At 43.7% G+C, this 19,265-nt stretch overlaps 1 protein-coding gene across 1 annotated transcript in view; it reads right to left on the bottom strand.

The window, feature by feature from the left end:
• The window catches only part of KIAA1549L (KIAA1549 like), a 168,699-nt gene that overhangs the window by 65,044 nt on the left and 84,390 nt on the right, over positions 1 to 19,265 (bottom strand). The window contains exons 13-14 of the mRNA XM_069553333.1: positions 15,576 to 15,766; positions 7,815 to 7,942 (exon numbers count right to left, since the gene is read on the bottom strand). Coding sequence (XP_069409434.1) covers positions 7,815 to 7,942; positions 15,576 to 15,766 — 319 coding nt within the window. The remainder of the gene's footprint in view (positions 1 to 7,814; positions 7,943 to 15,575; positions 15,767 to 19,265) is intronic.

Below are 19,265 nucleotides of genomic sequence, written 5' to 3'. Positions count from 1 at the left end.
CCCAACCCAGGGATTGAACCCAAGTCCCCTGTATTGCAGGTGGATTCTTGACCAGCTGAGCCACAAGGGAAGCCCTTAAAGCTACAGGCAACTCCCCTAGTTACCTAGAGCGATTTGCACCTACACTCTGTTAAACTAATGCTCCCCTTTGACAGAGGGTTCTGCTGCAATTGCTGAAGGACAGCCGTCTGCATTGTGCGTCCATAGATAGGCTGATGGAGAATGTTCCAGGGCCAGTGGTACCTTGCTGATTTACTTAAAGTACATTCCCATTAAATATCTATATGAATGACAGTTTACTAAGCATGGCTCGGCAAGAGATAAATGAAGCCCGTTCAAACAACCAACCCAGTAAGCAACTTAGGAGCAAAATAGGTGTTATATAAAATATGAATGTAATAGAAGTATATTCATCTTTCCTCCTGTCTCACAAGATTGGGATTTCATTTACATTATTGAGAAACATCTGTCACTTATCATAATCACAGAAGATTTTTCAAATTAAGCCAAGCAAATTGCTATTTTTACAAAAGTAGTTAAAACTCTTCACAGTCTAACCATGGGTTATACCTGGAATATTTGGGGTGCTGTGGACTTATTTGTAAATAGGTCACCGATGAGCCAATGACAGAGGAAGATCTTTATTCAGATGTGTTACCAGATGCATATATCATTTTAGAATGTAGTTTTGCTAGGCAGTTCTTGCTTTCCCATCATAATCTCCCTCCCAGACAACTGCTATGAAGTTCAAGATGGCACCAAGATGACTTGGTGTATCCAAGATGCACTCCAAGATGGCACCAAGTAATTCTCACCTCATAGTCACATAGGACTAACCTGTGTAACAAATAGGTAACTACAGAAATGACAGTGTATTGCTTCCAAGTCTAGGTCATTAAAAAAGCATTGTTGCTTCCACCTTGCTCTCTCTTGGATGACTCCTTACTCTAGGGGAAGCCTGCTGCCATGTTATGAAACCACTAAAGTAGCCCTACGGAGAGGTCCATTTGGCTGGAAACAGACTCCTGCCAACAACTATGACAGTGTAACCTTTTGATGGTTACAGCTCAGCCCAACATCTTGACTGCAACCTCATGAGATACTCGGAGCCAGAATCACCCCATTAAGCCATTTCTGAATTCCTGACCCACAGACATTATGTGAGATACTAAATTTAGATAGTCATTTTGGTGGCTAGGTGTTGGGGTAGTTTGTTACACAGCTATAAGTAACTAATACACTTCCTAAACAAGCCCCCTCCTCTGAGCTGCCACTCGGCTCCTCCTGCCTCTAAAATACACACTCCACTAGCAGCAAGGATGGATTATTTTTTCAGGAGATAACCAGATCACAGCACTCCTTTGATCAGAACCCTCTGAAGGCTTCATCTCTCTCAGAATAAAACCAAGAGTCTTTACTGTGACCTACAAAGTTCTGTACCATGTGGCCCTGGCCACCTTGCTGAGCCCATTTCCCAACTCTCCCCTGAGTCAGCCTGCTCCAGCCACAATGGCCTTTTGAACACAGCAGGCTTGTTCCCACCTCCAGGATTTTGCATTTACTATGCCTTCTGCTCAGACTGCTCTTTCCATGATTCTTTACCTGCCTAGTTCCTTCTTATTTTTCAAGTTGCTGCTTAAAAAAGACTTTCTTTATCCACCAGTCCAAAATAACTCACCTCATCCCTCTATTATTTCTGCATTGCCTTTATCATTATTGTTGTATTGATTTAATCTGCTCCCATCCCCCGCCACAAGAACATAAGCTCCATTCGTGCCCATCTTTTTAATGTCTAATGCTTTTGCCTTTAACAATGTCTTACACACAGTTGGCTTTCAATAGGGATTTGCTGAATGAGTGAAGGAAGGACTAAAATTTCCTGACTTGGAAAAGGAGATGCTGTTAGTACCTGCAAAACCAGTAAACGTGTAGAAGTTAAAGTCTTGCCATCATGAAACCATTCAGAGGTTGAAAAGATGGTACTTCACATTTTTATTGCTTCCAAATTGTGATACTCTTACTTCCCACCCCATGGTCAGGTAAAAGGGGGAGCATAACTATAATAGGACAGGAAAAGGATACCCTGGAAACTACAAACTGCAGCTCTTTTCCATCGTTACTTAAAGTCATATTTAGATTCACACAATAATTCCTCTAGGTTTCTTTAAGAGCAGAATAGCTATCCTCCCCCCCAAAAAGACTGTGTGGAAAAATACATTAAAAGGCACTGCATTACGTGCTAATACATTAAAGTGTTATGTGAATACAGCAGGTTCGTGAGAATATTTAAAGCATAATTTGTCTCCTAAGAAAAAAGCGTGGGGCAATGCTAAGAAAAGGGCCATGGTGAGGCTGAGAAAGTCCTAGAACTTTATCATGTCATCAGTAATTGCCACCAAACATCCACCCCGTATCTGTTTGTGTTTTGTTTGCATTGCTGGTTTGAACTTCAGTAAATAAGAGATTTCACTTTCTCCTGTTTCAACTGGCAGGAGGAGAAACTTCCCATCAGACGCAGAAAATGCCCTTAAACAAAACATGTTCTTTTGGGGGGGGGGAATCTTTATTAAAGCTCAAAGACAAATAATCTACAACTAGAATCACTGCCCTTTGGTGTTGCTTATCAAATAATAAGTGAGTCTCCATCTCATTGAGAAGGAAAAGAAAATAAAAACTGAAGCTATTTTTGAGCAAATATCTCTAACAAATCCTCAAGGGCTCCTGCCAAGAAAGCAGTGATTCATCCTCCAAGCTCTCTGCTTCTTGTCTCCCTCCTGCCCCATGATAGCTAAGAGGCAAGGTCTGATTAAATTCTGAACCCTGGCTGTGAAATCACGGTATCTTAAAGGAAGGTACACTCTTTATGCGTTTATGGAGGTTCTTTCTTCTAAATAACTGAAGTATAAATACATACATTATGTTCTCACCTTGAACTCATTTTTAACTCTTTCATGGAAAACACTCTTTTTAAGGTGATATTCATCTTCTTTCAGAAGTTTGCATGCACGTGTCTCAGTGTCTCAGTCATGTCTATCTCTTTGTGACCTCATGGACTATAGTCCACCAGGCTCCTCTGTCTCTGGGATTTTCCAGGCAAGAACACTGGAGTAGGTTGCCATTTCCTTCTCCAGGGGATCTTCCTGACACGGGGATTGAACTTGTGTCTCCTACATCTCCTTTATTGGCAGGCAGATTCTTTACTACTGAGCCACCTGGCAAGTTTAAGCATCTGTATTTAGTTGAGAAAATGCCAAATTGTTTTGCTTTCAAAATCCTAGCTCTCACATCTATCCTTCCCACTTATATTTAAACATCATCTTGAAACAGACTCTAAAACTGCCTATAGCTATGGTAGGTATGGACCAAACAGAAGCAGAAGATATTAACAAGAGGTGGCAAGAATACACAGAAGAATACAAAAAAGATCTTAATGACCCAGATAACCATGATGGTGTGACCACTCACCTAAAGCCAGACAACTTGGAGTGAGAAGTCAAGCGGGCCTTAGGAAGCATCACTATGAACAAAGCTAATGGAGGTGATGGAATTTCAGCTGAGCCATTTCAAATCTTAAAAGATGATGCTGTGAAAGTGCTGCACTCAATATACCAGCAAATTTGGAAAACAGCAGTGGCCACAGGACTGGAAAAAGTCAGTTTTCATGCCAAGCCCAAAGAAGGGCAATGACAAAGAATGTTCAAACTATCACACAATTGCACTCATTTCACATGCTAGAAAAGTAATACTCAAAATTCTCCAAGCCAAGCTTCAACAGTATGTGAACCGAGAATTTCCAGATGTTCAAGCTGAAGTTAGAAAAGGCAGAGGAACCAGAGATCAAATTGCCAACATCCATTGCATCATTGAAAAAGCAAGAGAGTTCCAGAAAAACAGCTACTTCTGCTTCATTGACTATGCTAAAGCCTTTGACTGTGTGGATCACAAAAAACTGAAAAATTCTGAAAGAGATGGGAATACCAGACCACCTGACCTGCCTCCTGAGAAATCTGACCTACAGGTCAAGAAGCAACAGTTAGAACTGGACATGGAACAACTGACTGGTTCCAAATTGGGAAAGGAATACTTCAAGGCTGCATATTGTCACCCTGCTTATTTAACTTATATGCAGAGTACATCATGTGAAATGCCAGGCTGGATGAAGCACAAGCTGGAATCAAGATTGCTGGGAGAAATATCAATAACCTCAGATATGCAGATGACACCACCCTATGGCAGAAAGCAAAGAGGAACTAAAGAGCCTCTTGATGAAAATGAAAGAGGAGAGTGAAAAGCTGGCTTAAAACTCAACATTCAAAAAACAAAAATTATGGCATCCAGTCCCACCACTTCATGGCAAATAGATGGGGAAACAATGGAAACAGTCAAAGACTTTATTTTCTTGGGCTCCAAAATCACTGCAGATGGTGACTGCAGCCATGAAATTAAGATACTTGCTCCTTGGAAGAAAAGCTAAAACAAACCTAGATAGTAAATTAAAAAGCAGAGATATTACTTTGCCAACAAAGATCTGTAAAGTCAAAGCTATGGTTTTTCCAGTAGTCATGTATGGATGTGATAGCTGAACCATAAAGAAGGCTAACTGCTGAAGAATTGATGCTTTTGAGCTGTGGTGTTGGAGAAGATTCTTGAGAATCCCTTGGGCTGCAAGGAGATCAAACCATCAATCCTAAAGGAAGTCAGTCCTGAATATTTATTAGAAGGACTGATGCTGAAGCTGAGGGTCTAGTACTTTGGCCACCTGATGCGAAGAACTGACTCATTGGAAAAGAACCTGATGCTGGGAAAGATTGAGGGCAGGAGGAGAAGGGGACGACAGAGAATGAGATGGCTGGATGGCACCACTGACTCAATGGACATAAGTTTGAGCAAGCTTCAGGAAATGGTGAAGGGCAGGGAAGTCTGGCGTGCTGCAGTCCACGTGGTCACAAAGAGTCAGACATGACTGAGTGACTGAACACAATAAAAACAGCTATGTTAACTAATGAAGCCACTGAACTACAAGTTTCCCATCCCCACCCCACCCCTGCCTTCAGTCACATTGCATATGAGACAGTCTTTTCCTTTTAAAGTTTTGATTTTCACAAAAAAGTAGAGAGTTAGAAGCTACGGAGGCAACAAACCTGGTGAAAACCAAGAACAATTTTAGAATAACAGCCTGTTAAATGAACATTTATTAATGAAAATCAGTAACCCTAACTTCTAGGATGGACCCTGAGCCATAAAAAAAATCTGATTATTCCATACCAAAAGAATAATCTATTCTCAGAGGTTATATTCACACACTCAGTACTTTTTGCAAGCTGACAATGTGATGGAAATACCTTATACGTTTTCTACAATTCCATTCAATGTTATTTTTTGCTTTCCCTTCCTTCCCTCTGTTTATCTTCTAATTCAATAAAATATGTTATTGATGTTTTTGATGAACTATAATATTGTATTGTGATAAAGTGGAACCTGTGTTAAAAAAGGACACTTGTAGGTTCCATTGAAGGTCCAGCCTAGAATTCTAATGTGCTTCAGCATCTGTTGAATTTTACATTAAACGAGTTGCTTTCAAAGTGAAACCTCACTGAACAGGAACCTGTGGTCAAAGAGAAGTGACCAAGTCTGAAAATTCACTGTGTTTACCTCTGGCAAAAATAAAATGCAACGAAGCACTGTAAACTTGGAGAAAGGATGGCTTTTTAATAAGACAAATGCATTAAAACCTCAACCTGGTACAGTAATTGCATTTTATTCATGCACCAGCTGTTGCTATTTCTGAACCTGATATTTAAATAATCAAAGTGACCTAAAGGGAATAAGGAGGCAGGCAGGAAGGGTGGGGAAACAAGAACAGGAAGGTCAGCGGGAACATTTAGAAAACTCAGTGTCCCACTGACTGGGCCAGTGGGGAGCCACAGAGTATGAAACTGGCCCTGCCCCTTCCTCTTGTACAGATTAAATGCAGGGAAGGGGGAAAGGCATCCTCTTGTAAGAGAGTATTTATTGACAGAACAGTCTGTATGTTGCACATTTTTAAGCAAGCAAAAGGGCATAGAGCAGTATGTACACTGGTCTCATTGTACAAAACAAAGCAATACAACAAAAAAGCAAATATACATGTGTGGTGTCGTATGCATAGTCAATAGGTCTGAGAGAGACACACTGAGTTATTCAAGACCCTTTGAAGACTGGGGTGGGTGGTGGGGCAGCTGGGGGAGGATGGACTCTGATTTCAGTTCAATTCAGTTGCTCAGTCATGTCCAACTGTGCGACCCCACGGACTGCAGCATGCCAGGCTTCCCTGTCCATCACCAACTCCCGGAGTTTACCCAGACTTTATACATTTCCAGGAAGAATATAAGGGAAGGTGGGGGAGGAGTGTGCCAGGAGTAGGAGGAGCAGGAGGGCCTCCTGATTAGAGGTCATGGTGGTCACCACATTTGGTTAAAGCAGCCTGCCCCTACGGCTTCACTGCCCATCGTCTCTGGGTTGCCTCACTCCCTCTGCCCACCTCTCTGATGATCTCACTCGGGAGGAAAGAAGAGAAAGTTGCGAGGTTCACATCTCCCTTTACAGGCCGGAGTTCCTGCGGTCTCCTGTGTGTTGGCTTGGCAGAACACCAAGTGGTCCCAGGTGGGGTGGTTAGTCCAAGAAAACCCCATAAGTCACACCCTGATTCTGGCATGGAATGAACGGTCTCTATGTTACAGAGCATAGAGGGGTTTAGGAGAAGAAAAAAATTTAAGAATCAAATCGGTATGCCAGTTTAAACACATGCTTTACATAATGGCCAGAAATAGGGACCACGTTTTCCCTACAGAAGACAAATCCATTGTGTCACTCTTTTTTGGTCAAAAAAAGAGAAAGAAGTGATATTTGAAAACAAAAGACTATTCTGGTGCTCTCTTCAAGACAGAGTCCTTGAACCACACTTCATCAAATTCCTTTTTTTAAAAAAGCACAGCCAACCAGAGTGCCAGACTGTTTGCCTTTTCACCTGGCATTGCTATAGGACTCTATCTATAACCCTTGGAGATCCAAAAGGAATTTTCCCTGATCTGAGTGGCAGAGACATCACACACGGAAGGATTGAGCGAAGACGAGGCTCAGGACAAAAGTAAGATGAGGAGGAGGGAGGGAGGCTGCACAATGATGCCTGATAGATGCCATCTATAGACGGTGCGACAGCACAGCAAGGCAGCTGTGACCGCTTGTAAACAACCCCCAAGACCAGTCCTTTACAGGGAGGGAAAAGACCTGCCCTAGAGAGAAACTAAACGGTTAAGTTGCCCTGGAGAATAAAGACAGAAGCAAGGGCTGATTTTTATGAGGACAGATTTATTACTGTCTTGTTTTTCCTGGGGGAGCTGGACTTGTACTATCTGGATTCACAGGCACAGACTGAACCCCTGAAATTTATCAAGGGGCTCAGGGCAAGAAAATGAAGGGCAACCTCCAAGACAAGCATCAATTCGGAAAACCGCCACCCTAGTGGACCTGGTGCTAGAAATCAAGGCAATTCACCTCCAAATAAGAAAAATCTCTAAGCAAACCTCAGCTCAACCTGTAAATGAGGTTTTCCTGCACAGTCCCATAAGAACTGAGGGCAGAGGTAGTGAAACAGAATAATTCAGGGAAGGGTATAGTGTGATACCTCAGGAAGGTAGGTAGGACCTTTGTAGGACACAGGAAGGAGGAGCGTGGGGCTGATTTAAAGCACACTGGTGTGCAAGTGTGAGCACGCGCTTGCGCGAGTGTGTGTGGGCTGGGCTCGGGGGTGGTGCTTGGCAGGGAAGGCTTCTCACCATTTCTCTTCCGAGCCTCCTCCTTTGTCACTTTCTGCTGTGCCATTACATTCTGGGGTGAGCGCCTCCCCGAGCTGGGCTTCCCTGATTCGTTGCTGATGACAGAGCCATTCTCACTGGGCGACCTGCTGGAGGTAACCATAGCAACAGGGAGACGTTAAGTTTCAACTGGAGCAGCCTCCTCTCAAGGTTATTTTATTTGCACAGTTTATGGCTGTAGCCTTTCTTTCCGGTTTTATCCACCAAGAAGACATAATATAGGAAAAGGGGAAAAAACAAACCCTGCAGTACAACACTATAGCTTAACACTACAGGGTTAAGCAGCTGGCTGTTGCAAAGTGCGTTTACCAGTGCTTAGCTCTGCAGAGCAGTTCAACGAGTGCAGCCCTCCATTCCCATCTCCTTTTCATTAACCCCCAGTGACTACGGACATGGCAGTGACGGCGTTTGCTCACTGTGCCCTCTTTTTAAAACATGGCAATTTGGAGAGTGTTGCAGAGTGTTTGATTCACATGGCATCTTGAGGGACATGCATAAAATACGGTCCTCTTTGGCTGATTTCTTTACAGAATATACCTTGACTCCTAAAGATTAAGTCACTCCACCACTGAGTTCTCTCTCACACACATGCACACACATTCTTTGTGCTAACTGGTAACCACTTACATTTGAATCTATCAATTTGAGCTATCCATTCATTCAGAAATCCCTACTCTGTGCTGGGATCTGTGCCAGGTTTACAGGCATCCAGGGATATGAAGATACCACCCACGTTCTCCAAAAACCCACCATGAGCACCTACTATGTGCCAAGGACTGTGCTGCATGCTTTCAAACTGTTGTTCTATGTGCTAAGTCACTTCAGTCATGTCCAACTCTGCCACCCTATGGACTGTAGCCCTCCAGGCTCTTCTGTCCATGGGCTTCTCCAGACAAGAATACTGGAGTGCATTGCCCTTTCCTTCCTCCAGGGGATCTTCCCAACCTGGGGATCACACCGCCGTCTCTTACGTCTCCTGCATTGGCAAGCAGGTTCTTTACCACTAGTGCCCGCCGGGAAGCCCTTCACACTGTCGCTGCATCCTTATTGTGACCAACTGGCATGGTGACTGCCACTCTTGTTAGCAAGTGAGGAACGCGAGTTTCCGGAGGCGAGGTGTTTTGTCCAGGGCAGAGTTGGGAAGTGGTGAGTCAGCCCTGGAAGCCAGAGCCCCTTCCCTTTCTGTCTTCTACGGTGTCCCAGAGGAGGCAGGCCTTACACAGGGCAAGCCACAGGGCCTTTTTGCCTTCCCTTGGGGCCATTCTCAGGTCCTCTGGAACCTATGGGGAAAGGGACTCCTGCCCCTGCTGAGGCTCACGCACCCCAGACCATACCAGCCTGTGGGTGGGATGAGCCAAAGACCCACTGCCTTCCCCTCTGGGGGAGACAATCGGGGGCAGCTATCCAGAGGCTCACCAAACCCCTTGTTCTTCTCTTGTCAATTGCACAAACTCAGAACCTACTGGCACGTGGCCCCTACAGTGGAAAACTGACTGGAATAAAATGCAGTCCCTGACCGGTAAGTAAGCCTCCTCCTCCCATTTCCCTCTTTTCCTCTGAGAATTTGGGATTCTCAGTCATGCACATTTCCATGCATTTCAGCACTCTAAAAACCATGCACAATGAAAGTGCCCACTCACAACCATGGGAGGAGGCAGAGTCGGCACAAGTGCACAGAACACACTCAGGGCCACAGGAGATGCTCTCTGCCAAGGACATGCGGACAAGCATGCGTCTGGGAGGAACCGTTTACAATGCTCCCTCTTTGGGCATTCCGACAGCACGTTAGCACTTCAAAGGGTCCCATCAGTCCTGTCAGAAACAGATTCATCTTGTTTTGTTTAATTCAGCACTTCTCTGGGTTTTTTTTTTTTTTTTTTTTTACCAAAACCTCTTTCACCATAAAAGTAATACAACAAATGTAGTTTGGGAAATATGAATGAGGCATTAACTATGTGATCACGGAGTGCCTGGTGTGCAAACACACACACGCGCTAGGATTGTTTCCAGAACCTCACAGTTAAAGAAATGGCAACCCACTCCAGTATTCTTGCCTGGAAAATTCCATGGACTGAGGAGCCTGGTAGGCTACAGTCCATGGGGCTGCAAAGAGTTGGACACGACTAAGCAACTTCACTTCACTTCTTCACTCTCCCCAAGACCCTGATGCTGGGGAAGATTGAAGGCTGGAGGAGAAGGGGATGGGAGGATGAGATGGTTGGATGGCATCACTGACTCAATGGACGTGAGTTTGAGTAAACTCCAGGAGTTGGTGGTGATGGACAGGGAAGCCTGGCGTGCAGCAGTCCATGGGGTCGCAAAGAGTCAGACATGACTGAGAGACTGAACTGAACTGAACTCTTCCCATTGGCTTAGTGGGACAAAGGGATTTTCACTGAGGTCCAGAAAGAAAAGCTCCTGGCAACTTGTTTTACGTGCACAAAATATTTAATGGTTTTTCTGAGGCACTACAAGGAGATCCAACCAGTCAATTCTAAAGGAGATCAGCCCTGGGTATTCTTTGGAAGGAATGATGCTAAAGATGAAACTCCAGTACTTTGGCCACCTCATGCGAAAAGTTGACTCATTGGAAAAGACTAATGCTGGGAGGGATTGGGGCAGGAGGAAAAGGGGACGACAGAGGATGAGATGGCTGGATGGCATCACTGACTCGATGGATGTTGAGTTTGAGTGAACTCCGGGAGATGGTGATGGACAGGGAGGCCTGGCGTGCTGAGATTCATGGGGTCACAAAGAGTCGGACACGACTGAGCGACTGAACTGAACTGAACTGAACTGAGGCATTTGCATGTCCCTTCCCTCATTTGATCTTGAAATAATTTTCTGACTATTCCTCTCCCTCCAAGGAAAGGTATGAATGAGCACATTTCTGGGCTGGGGTGGGGGAAGCCCAACTCTGCTTTATTCTCTGCATCAGCTTATAGACTTCTGTTTACATGAAACTGTCAACTCCTTTCACAGGGCTAGGTGGCTTAAACAGTAGAGAGTCCGCCTGCAATGCAGGAGACCCGGGTTTGTCAATTCCATGAATTTCTGATCCAAAACAGAGGGTGAGATGTGTGTGTGTGTGTGCATGTGTCTACTCAGGACAGGGACAAAAATGTCTTTAAATGGGTCACCAGAGAGGCTGCAATCTAAGGCCACTGAACTCAGTGGTCCCCATTCTGAGTCTGGGTGGACACAGATCCTGAAGAACAATCATGGGGGTGGGGATTAAATCAATTGCTGAACAATCATGCACTGAAGTGCCCACTGCAAATGGCTGTCCCTATGAGGTCGATTCTCCATCCTTGCTCATAATTTCAGTCATGGACCAACAAAATAGCATTGCCAAAAGCCTACATAAGGAAAAGAACTTGAAACATCATCTGGTTGTTTGCACACAGCTAAATCTTCCATTTTCCTTCAGTTTTAAAACAATTTTGAAGAATGGAGATATCTTAATGATCACCAAATCATTGGTTTCCCCTATTCTTTTTTTTTTTTAAGATTTTTTTTGTGCGTGGATAATTTTTTGTGTGTGGATCTATAGAAGTTGTACCACACTGTTTCCATTTTCTATGTTTTGGCTTTTGGGGGCCATGAGGCATGTGGGATCTCGGCTCCCGAACCAGGGGTCGAACCTGCATCCCTTGCACTGGAAGGCATAGTCTTTTAACCTCTGGACACCAGAGAAGTCACTCCCTTATTCTTCCCTTGCAAAACTTTTTGGACCATCTAACAGCCCCATTCTGAGAGGTCACCCAGTCCTGGTCTGGCAAGAATGAGGAGACTGATGTGGCAAGTTGGGGAAGACAGAAACATAGATGTATGATAGGCTTGTTCTTGGATTTGGCATCTTAAAATCTTCCTAAATGATCAGAGACTCCTGTGATCAGTTGAACTTGAACAGAGATGACACTTCTCCCAGTTTTCGCCAGCCCTTAGTAAAGTTATATTTGTAGACAAAATTATGAAGCAAATGGAGATATCATTTAACAGGGTCATTGTTTCCTTTATTTGTATTTGTTTCATAAGCTAGTATTTCTTAATGAAAATCTGAGGTTAAAGAATTTGAATCTGATTAATCCCAGGGACGGAGGAGCCTGGTAGGCTGCAGCCCATGGGTTCGCGAAGAGTCGGACACATTTCACACATTGGAGAAGGAAATGGCAACCCACTCCAGTGTTCTTGCCTGGAGAATCCCAGGGATGGGGGAGCCTGGTGGGCTGCCATCTATGGGGTAGCACAGAGTGGGACACAACTGAAGCGACTTAGCAGCAGCAGCAGCAGCAGTAGCAAGAGTAGACTCCTTGCAAATTCATGGAAAAAAAAGAGCTTGTTCTAAAACCATTTTTTAAAAAGAAAGCTTTGCACAATTTAAACCACTCAACTAGAATGTGTGGAAAAGTTTCCATTCTTCCTGGCAGTGCAGTGTTATGTTAATATCCTAATTTTAGTAATTCTATTTATTTCTTTTCAGTGTTATCCTAATAGGTGATATAAAATTATTAACTTGCCTTTATTGTACTTGGCAAAGATCATAATGAGAATAATTACTATAGATAACACTACTGGCCAGCCAACTCCGATACATCATCCATTGCTTCTCTGTATGTTTCAACTCCAGGCTGGGGTGGACCCTGGCATTTAAGGTTCCAATTTGTTCACACTTCCCTATAACTAACTTAGGTTAGTCCCCTCCCACACTGACTCTTGTGTTTTGCTTTGGCCAATAGGACAGTAGTAAACATGATACAAGCAAAGACTTGAGGTTTGTTTGGGGCTTGTTTTCTTGCTTCCCTGGAAACTCTGTAACCATCTTGCCAAAAAGTGAGAGCTAACCTACTAGAGGAATCAGGACCACATACCAAGATGCCCCAGTTAGCTGGCCACCCCAGACAAGGCTGTCATCAACAAGCCAGCCCAGCAGACCTTCCCCCTGACCAAAGATGCATGAGACAGCCCAGCTGAGATCAGCCAAGCCAAGTTCAGACTAGAAGAACCACCCAGCTGAGCTCAGCCAAGACTGCTGATCCACCAAAAATTATGAGCTAAATAAACGGTTGCTGTTTTAGGCTGCTAAACTTTAGAGTGGTTTGTTATGAGGAAACAGATAATTAATCAACATGCCCTCTGCATTCTTCCCCACATAAGCTGAAATCCAACCCTCTGTTTCTCTGTACTTCTTTTTTTTTGTGTGTGTGTGAACTAGGGAGGAAGTCTGTAGCAGCTGAATCAGAGAAACTAACTGAGGTTGATCTTGTTAGGCTTTAGAAATCAAAGTCAGAACCTAGCATTTTATTGTGAATGAAGATCAGGAGTCCTTAGAAGAGGGTTTTGAGAACAAAAAAACCCTCTTTAGGTACCCTTTTTAGGTACCAAGATCTCCTGGAGAAAAGCATGGAGATTTAATGCTTGACCCGATACAAAATTTGTAAATTTGATACAAACAATCCTTTCTTCCTCCTGAAATAACTTCATTCTCTTGGCTTCCTGGGTTCCATGCTTGCTTTGTTCTGTGCCTTTCTTATGGATGCTTTTCAGAATCTTTTGCCAATTCATCTTCATTATCTGGGTCTCTTAATCACTGCCATGTCCCAGGCATCAATTCTTAGATTTCTTCTCCATCTATACTGTCCAAGGTGCCCATCTAGTCTCAGAGATTTTTGTAACTAAACACTGATAGCTCCTACATTTATATTTCGACTCTCGACCTCTCCTCTGAACTCCAGACTCATATGGTTAACTGAGCTCTCAATGTCTCCACTTGCATGTCTCATGGGCATCTCAAACTTCACATGTCCATAACCAAACTCTACAAACTTCTCCTCCAGTCTTCCCCAGCACAAAAATGGTAAATCATCCCTCTCTATTTCCATACTACACAACAATTTATCAGCAAACCTTGTCGGCTCTTCCTTGTACACACCTCTAGAGCCTAATCACTTCCCACATCTCCATGCCCTGGTCCACACCACCATCTCTCACCTAGACTCATACAAAAGCCTCCTAATGGGTCTCTCTGCTTCTCTACAGTCTATTTCCACACAGCAGCCAGAGTGAGCCTTTAAAATGCAAGTCACATCCTGTCATTGTTCTCAAAACCCTCTTCTAAGGACTCCTGATCTTCATTCACAATAAAGTGCCAGGTTCGGACTTTGATTTCTAAAGCCTAACAAGATCAACCTCAGTTAGTTTCTCTGACTCAGCTGCTACAAACTTCCTCCCTAGTTCTCATCAGCCACTTTGGCCTTCATGCTCTTCCTTAAGCAAGTCAAGACGTTTTCTCCTCTGGGCCTAGCACATACTGTTCCATCTGCTTGGGATGTTCAATAAAGTCTTTCTCACATGTCACTTTATCAGTGAGGGCTTCCCCAACTCTTGCTAAAATAGCATCATATTCCCCTTTCCACATCTCCAATCCCTTACCATGCTTTGGTTTTCTTCTTCATACTCATCACCTCCCAACCTACTATATTTTTGTCTTCCTGTTTATTGTCTATCTCTCCCCATCAAACTGTAAGAACTATGGGAGTACGAACTTTGTTTTGTTCCTTGCAGTATCTTTTGTGCCTGGTTAACAGCAAACAATTGATAAATATCTGTTACCTGAAAGGAGAGAAGGAGGCAAACAGGATGTAGTTTTTCAGCCACCATTGTGGTCTCAGGCAAGAAAGAAAGAGGTTGGCAATGAAAGTTGGTTAGCCAGGCAACAGAGTTGGCCATAGAGTTCATTACCTCTTTCTGAGGCTATTGCAAAGTCCCAACAAGTGTCCTGGCCTCTAGCCTAACCTCTCCCATCTATCATCCACAATGCACTGGAGAAGTCTTTCTAAGACACAGGCTGGGCATCACTGCCTTCCTGAAGAACTCTCAGTGGCTTAATACTGACTAGAGTATAAAGGTCAAACTCCTCAGTCTGGCAGTTAAGACTCTCCACAGTTTTCATCTATCTTCTGGTTTCATCTTTCACTGCATTTCAAACACTGTGAACTCTAAACCCCATTCATCATAAGTAATCATTGCTGTCTCCTGGCTCTTCCAGCCTGGATGCTTTTATCTCTTCCCTGCCATGGACATCCCACTTGTCCTTCAAGGTTTGGTTAAAACAAAACCTCTTCCATGACACTTTACCACATCAGAATTAAATTCGTCCTTCTCTCTTTTCCCCAGGACATGGTTCAGACTCTACAGTAGGCACCTGCCCATCAGGCTTGGTATTCCAACAATTTATCTCTGTCTTTCCATCATGAGATGCCTGGGGACAGGAATCAATCTTAAACCTTTCTGTAGCCATCCCAATGCCTGTCAAAGTGCCTTGCTCATAGTAAAAGCCCAATAACTAGTTTTTGAACTAAAACCATAAGCTCTATAGAGAAATTGCCAGATAAAATACAACTATCCTGAACCAAAGGCACTGCTTTTAAGATAAATTAAAAAAATATAAGTGTAACGTCAGTGCCAAATTTGTTACAATAAATCTAAGAAGCAAACCTCAACCGTTGTGGTTGATTAGACATCTAAAACGTTACAACGGATGGCTCATGAGATGCAAGAATTATGATTCCTATCCTCTTCCTTAGTCTCCTTCTCAAATATTCAAAACAAGCATGAAGAGGAATTTTTAAAGAGAACAGAGGAATGGAGGGCTTCAGCTCTTCTCCCCATCAATTATTTCTCTTGCTGACACAGAGAGGCAGAATCTGGCCCTGCGCCTACCTCTTTCTGGTTTCGATGGATTTGGCCGTCTTGATGGTGCTTCCATCCTGAGGGGCATCCCTTTCCTGAGAGGCAGGAGCATCTCTAACGGGTAGTGGGAGGACCACCGTTTCCTGAGTCACCGGGATGACCTCCTCGTCCGCCCCTTGCTGGCCCAGGTGCTGCTTGGCATAATCAAAGCCCTGCACAGGCTGCAAAGAGGAAGCAGATTTGCAGTCATGTTTCTGGCAAAGTGTGATGCTCACAGCAGCTTTAAGAGAAGACAGGCGGGAAAGTGCTCATGATGGGCCCATACTGAGCTTTCTGATGAATAAGAGTTAACTCGAATCTCCATGCTATTTTCTGTCTCTATGAAATCAAAGTCCACATTAATTCCACCTAGCTACAGAACCTCTATAGATAAGACTCAGAAAAAGGAATAGTATAAACAAGATGCGAATATGTTTATGAGAACAAGTTCTTTCAAGGATTTTAGACCACTTATTCAAAGTCACTGGATACTGCTAATTAGAAGCTCTTAATTGCTACGTTAAACAGGTCCTGCCTCTTCTACATAAGAATAGTTCTGTCACCTCTTAAGTCCTGTGAAATAACAGGTTGTGTGACTTTGCCAAGTCATTGAAATCTGAACCTCAATGTTTTCATCTGAGAAATGAAGATAATCATATCTGTTCTACCTCCACCACCCGGGAGTATTAGAGCGAATCACAGATTTGAAAACAAAAGAGGAGAGACAGGCTACCACATGTGCGGCAGTATAATTATTAATAATAAAATGGAACTTATGGAATCACTCTCTAATCCAGACCGTTCCCTTTAGCAGACGAGCTCACTTCTCATTTCTCATGACTAAGAAATTAGCAAGGTTTTTATTGCAGTGTCTGAAATCCCAAATGAATAGGGCAGCTGTGAGCAAAACCCAACAGACATGTATTAGTGGGGTAATAAAAAACCAAGAAGCATGTTTAAACAATTCCTGTGAGCGTCTCTATTCTGCTCTATGCCCCAAAGCAGCACAACACGGATTTGAGGCAGGACAATGGGGTGGCTAGGAGCAGCAACTCTGAAAACAGATAGCCTGGGTTCAAATCCTGTCTCTGACACATATTAGCTGTGTGACCTTGGGTAAGTTACTGAGATTCTCTGTACATGTTTCCTCACCTGTAACATGGAGAGAATATAGTATGAGCAGGATCAAACGTGTATGTCTGTGACAGTGAATTTAACCACCTCAAAGGGACGCTGTGTAGATTAGATGAGTAAATTCAAGCCCAGCATTTAGCTAAGTACCTGACCCATAGTATGTGCTCAATCGTTATTTGTTCAAATTGTTTTCCTGCCTACTAAATCATTGGCCAGGTGAAACGGACATCAGCGATCCTTTTAAGAAAATTTGGGGTGAAACTCAACCTCTATCATTTGGGTTCTATCAGAACTTGATATGATCAGACATTCCTCTTTTAGCACCTTACTTAGTCAAGAACTGTAACAGGAAGGCCGGATTAAATGGTCTAAGACCATGGCCCAACCCATCACATCATGTCTCAGAATAGGAGGGAGTTTTATTGCTAAATCCAGAAAAGCTTCCTTTTTCAAGCTGTCTGTGGTATAGCCAAGGGCTTCTCCAGTGGCTCAGCAGTAAAGAATTTGCCTGCAATGCAGGAGACACAGGAGATGTGGGTTCAGTCCCTGGATGGGGAAGATCCCTTGGAGGGAGTCATGGCATCCCATGACTTGCTGATGTTCCTAGAATACTGACTCTCCTGCTTCTCCTATATACAATTAATCACCAGTTGAACTCAACCAAAATGTTTCTGGAAACTGACCTCTTCTCCCCAGGTCCACTGCTGTACTGACTCTGCCATGGTCTTGTAATTTCGATTCTGCTCCTTTCCAGACCCATCCTTGGCAATCCTCCAAAGTTATCTCCCTTAGAAATTCATCGGGTCATCACTCCCTCATTAAAAACTCTCTCTGGCACCCAAACTCTTTGGCAAGGCATTCAAGACCCTGGAATTCTGTGTGAACCCACGTGTCCAGTCTCATCTCCTCTTGGTCCCTTTTCTGCTCTACCTTTATCCTCCCATCATCCTGTTCACTTTTGTTCCAACTCTAGTTATTGGGCATTGGCTTGTGTCAGGGAGTGTGCTTGGCGCTGGAAATATAAAGGTGACTAATACCTGGCTCCCCTACCCTCAAGAAGCTCACCGTTTCAGTTTCACTTGGTATCACTGGTACAAGACTGAACACATAACATGAGTTATGCCATTTCATCCTCATTGTAGCTCAAGGAGCTGGGTATTGTTATGGTTCTCCATTTTAAAGATGAAGAAACTGAGGTTCAGAGAGGTTCATCAGTTTCCCCAGACTCGCTCAGCTGGTCTATAGTGGAGCCAGGATACGAATCCAGGACCACAGGGGCCAGAGGCAGAACACCAACCACTGCGTGATGATTCGCCCCACAGCCTTCTCTCTTTTTCTGCAGCCTGCCACCTAGGTTGCGCATCTCCCACCACACTTCGCCTGGCTCCTGGTTTCAGTCTCCTGGCCTGGGTGTGAGCTATCGGCAGTCTGCAGCAGCAGCTAAGAACCTAGTGAGGAGGACAAGCTGGTGCTGGCTTGTCCCCCTCATTCCCACCTTCTTTGGTTCCTCACCCTTCACACTGCACTGGCTACTGCAGGGGACTGAATTGATGATGGTTGACCAGAAGGACATTAAGGAATGACAAGCTTAAGATGTGGCCTTTGTTATTAGGTTAACAAGAATCCCTGTACATGTTCAGTACTTACAGCCTGCAAGACACTGACACCTCGTTTCATTCTCACAACAACCTTATGGGGAAAACTGGGCAAATAGCACAGTCTTCACTTCATGGGGAAGAAAACAAAAGCTCAGAGAGGTTCAGTGACTTGCTCAAGACCACACAGCTAAGTGGTGAAAGACTCAAGACTTGTACCCTGCTCTTCTGACTGACAGGATAGTGGTCTTTCAACCTCCAACTTGAAAATCACTTGAGATTAACTAATTGCCCAATGGACACACACTGGAAACCCCTAACACCGCTAATACAACATCATGAAACATTTATAGTTGCTTTAATGAGTTTTATAAAATCATCAAATCAAAATAATCCTCAACAATTTTAAAGGTAGATACATTACCTGGATTTTTTTTAAGAAACATGTGTAATAATAAAAATCAACTTACCTATAATGTTTATTCTGTACAAGGCACATTCAAAGTAATTCATATAACTCAATCCTCACAACAAAGTGTAAGAGAACACTGTTATCACCCCCAGTTCACAGATGGGGAAAACTGAGGCACATATAAATAGTATGTGAGAAAAGAACAGGGCATCTTTAGGGGGTGACTGCACCATCCTGAGCAGGGCATGCCAACCCTCTAAGCTCCGTTTTGTATCTCCATATGGCCTTAACAACTTTTTCTTCAGGTTGCCTGTTCCAAGGGGCCATGTTCTCTTCAGTTATAAGAAGGGACAATCTGGGGAAAGTCTGTGAATCCAATGACAAAGAGGAAGCAAAAGTGAACTAGGAAGAAAGGAGGAGACAAAGGCAGGACACCCCGCTCTCCTCCTGTGTTGATCATTTTTTAACCTTCTGCCCGTGTCTGGCTGACAGCAGTGGTGACAGGGTTACATCTGTGATATTGATACCTTGTCTCTAAAG

This window comes from Ovis canadensis, chromosome 15, assembly GCF_042477335.2.
Source record: "Ovis canadensis isolate MfBH-ARS-UI-01 breed Bighorn chromosome 15, ARS-UI_OviCan_v2, whole genome shotgun sequence".
NCBI classification, from domain to species: Eukaryota; Metazoa; Chordata; class Mammalia; order Artiodactyla; family Bovidae; genus Ovis; species Ovis canadensis.
Note: the sequence above shows the minus strand (reverse complement) of the source record. Positions and strands in the feature narration are given on the sequence as shown.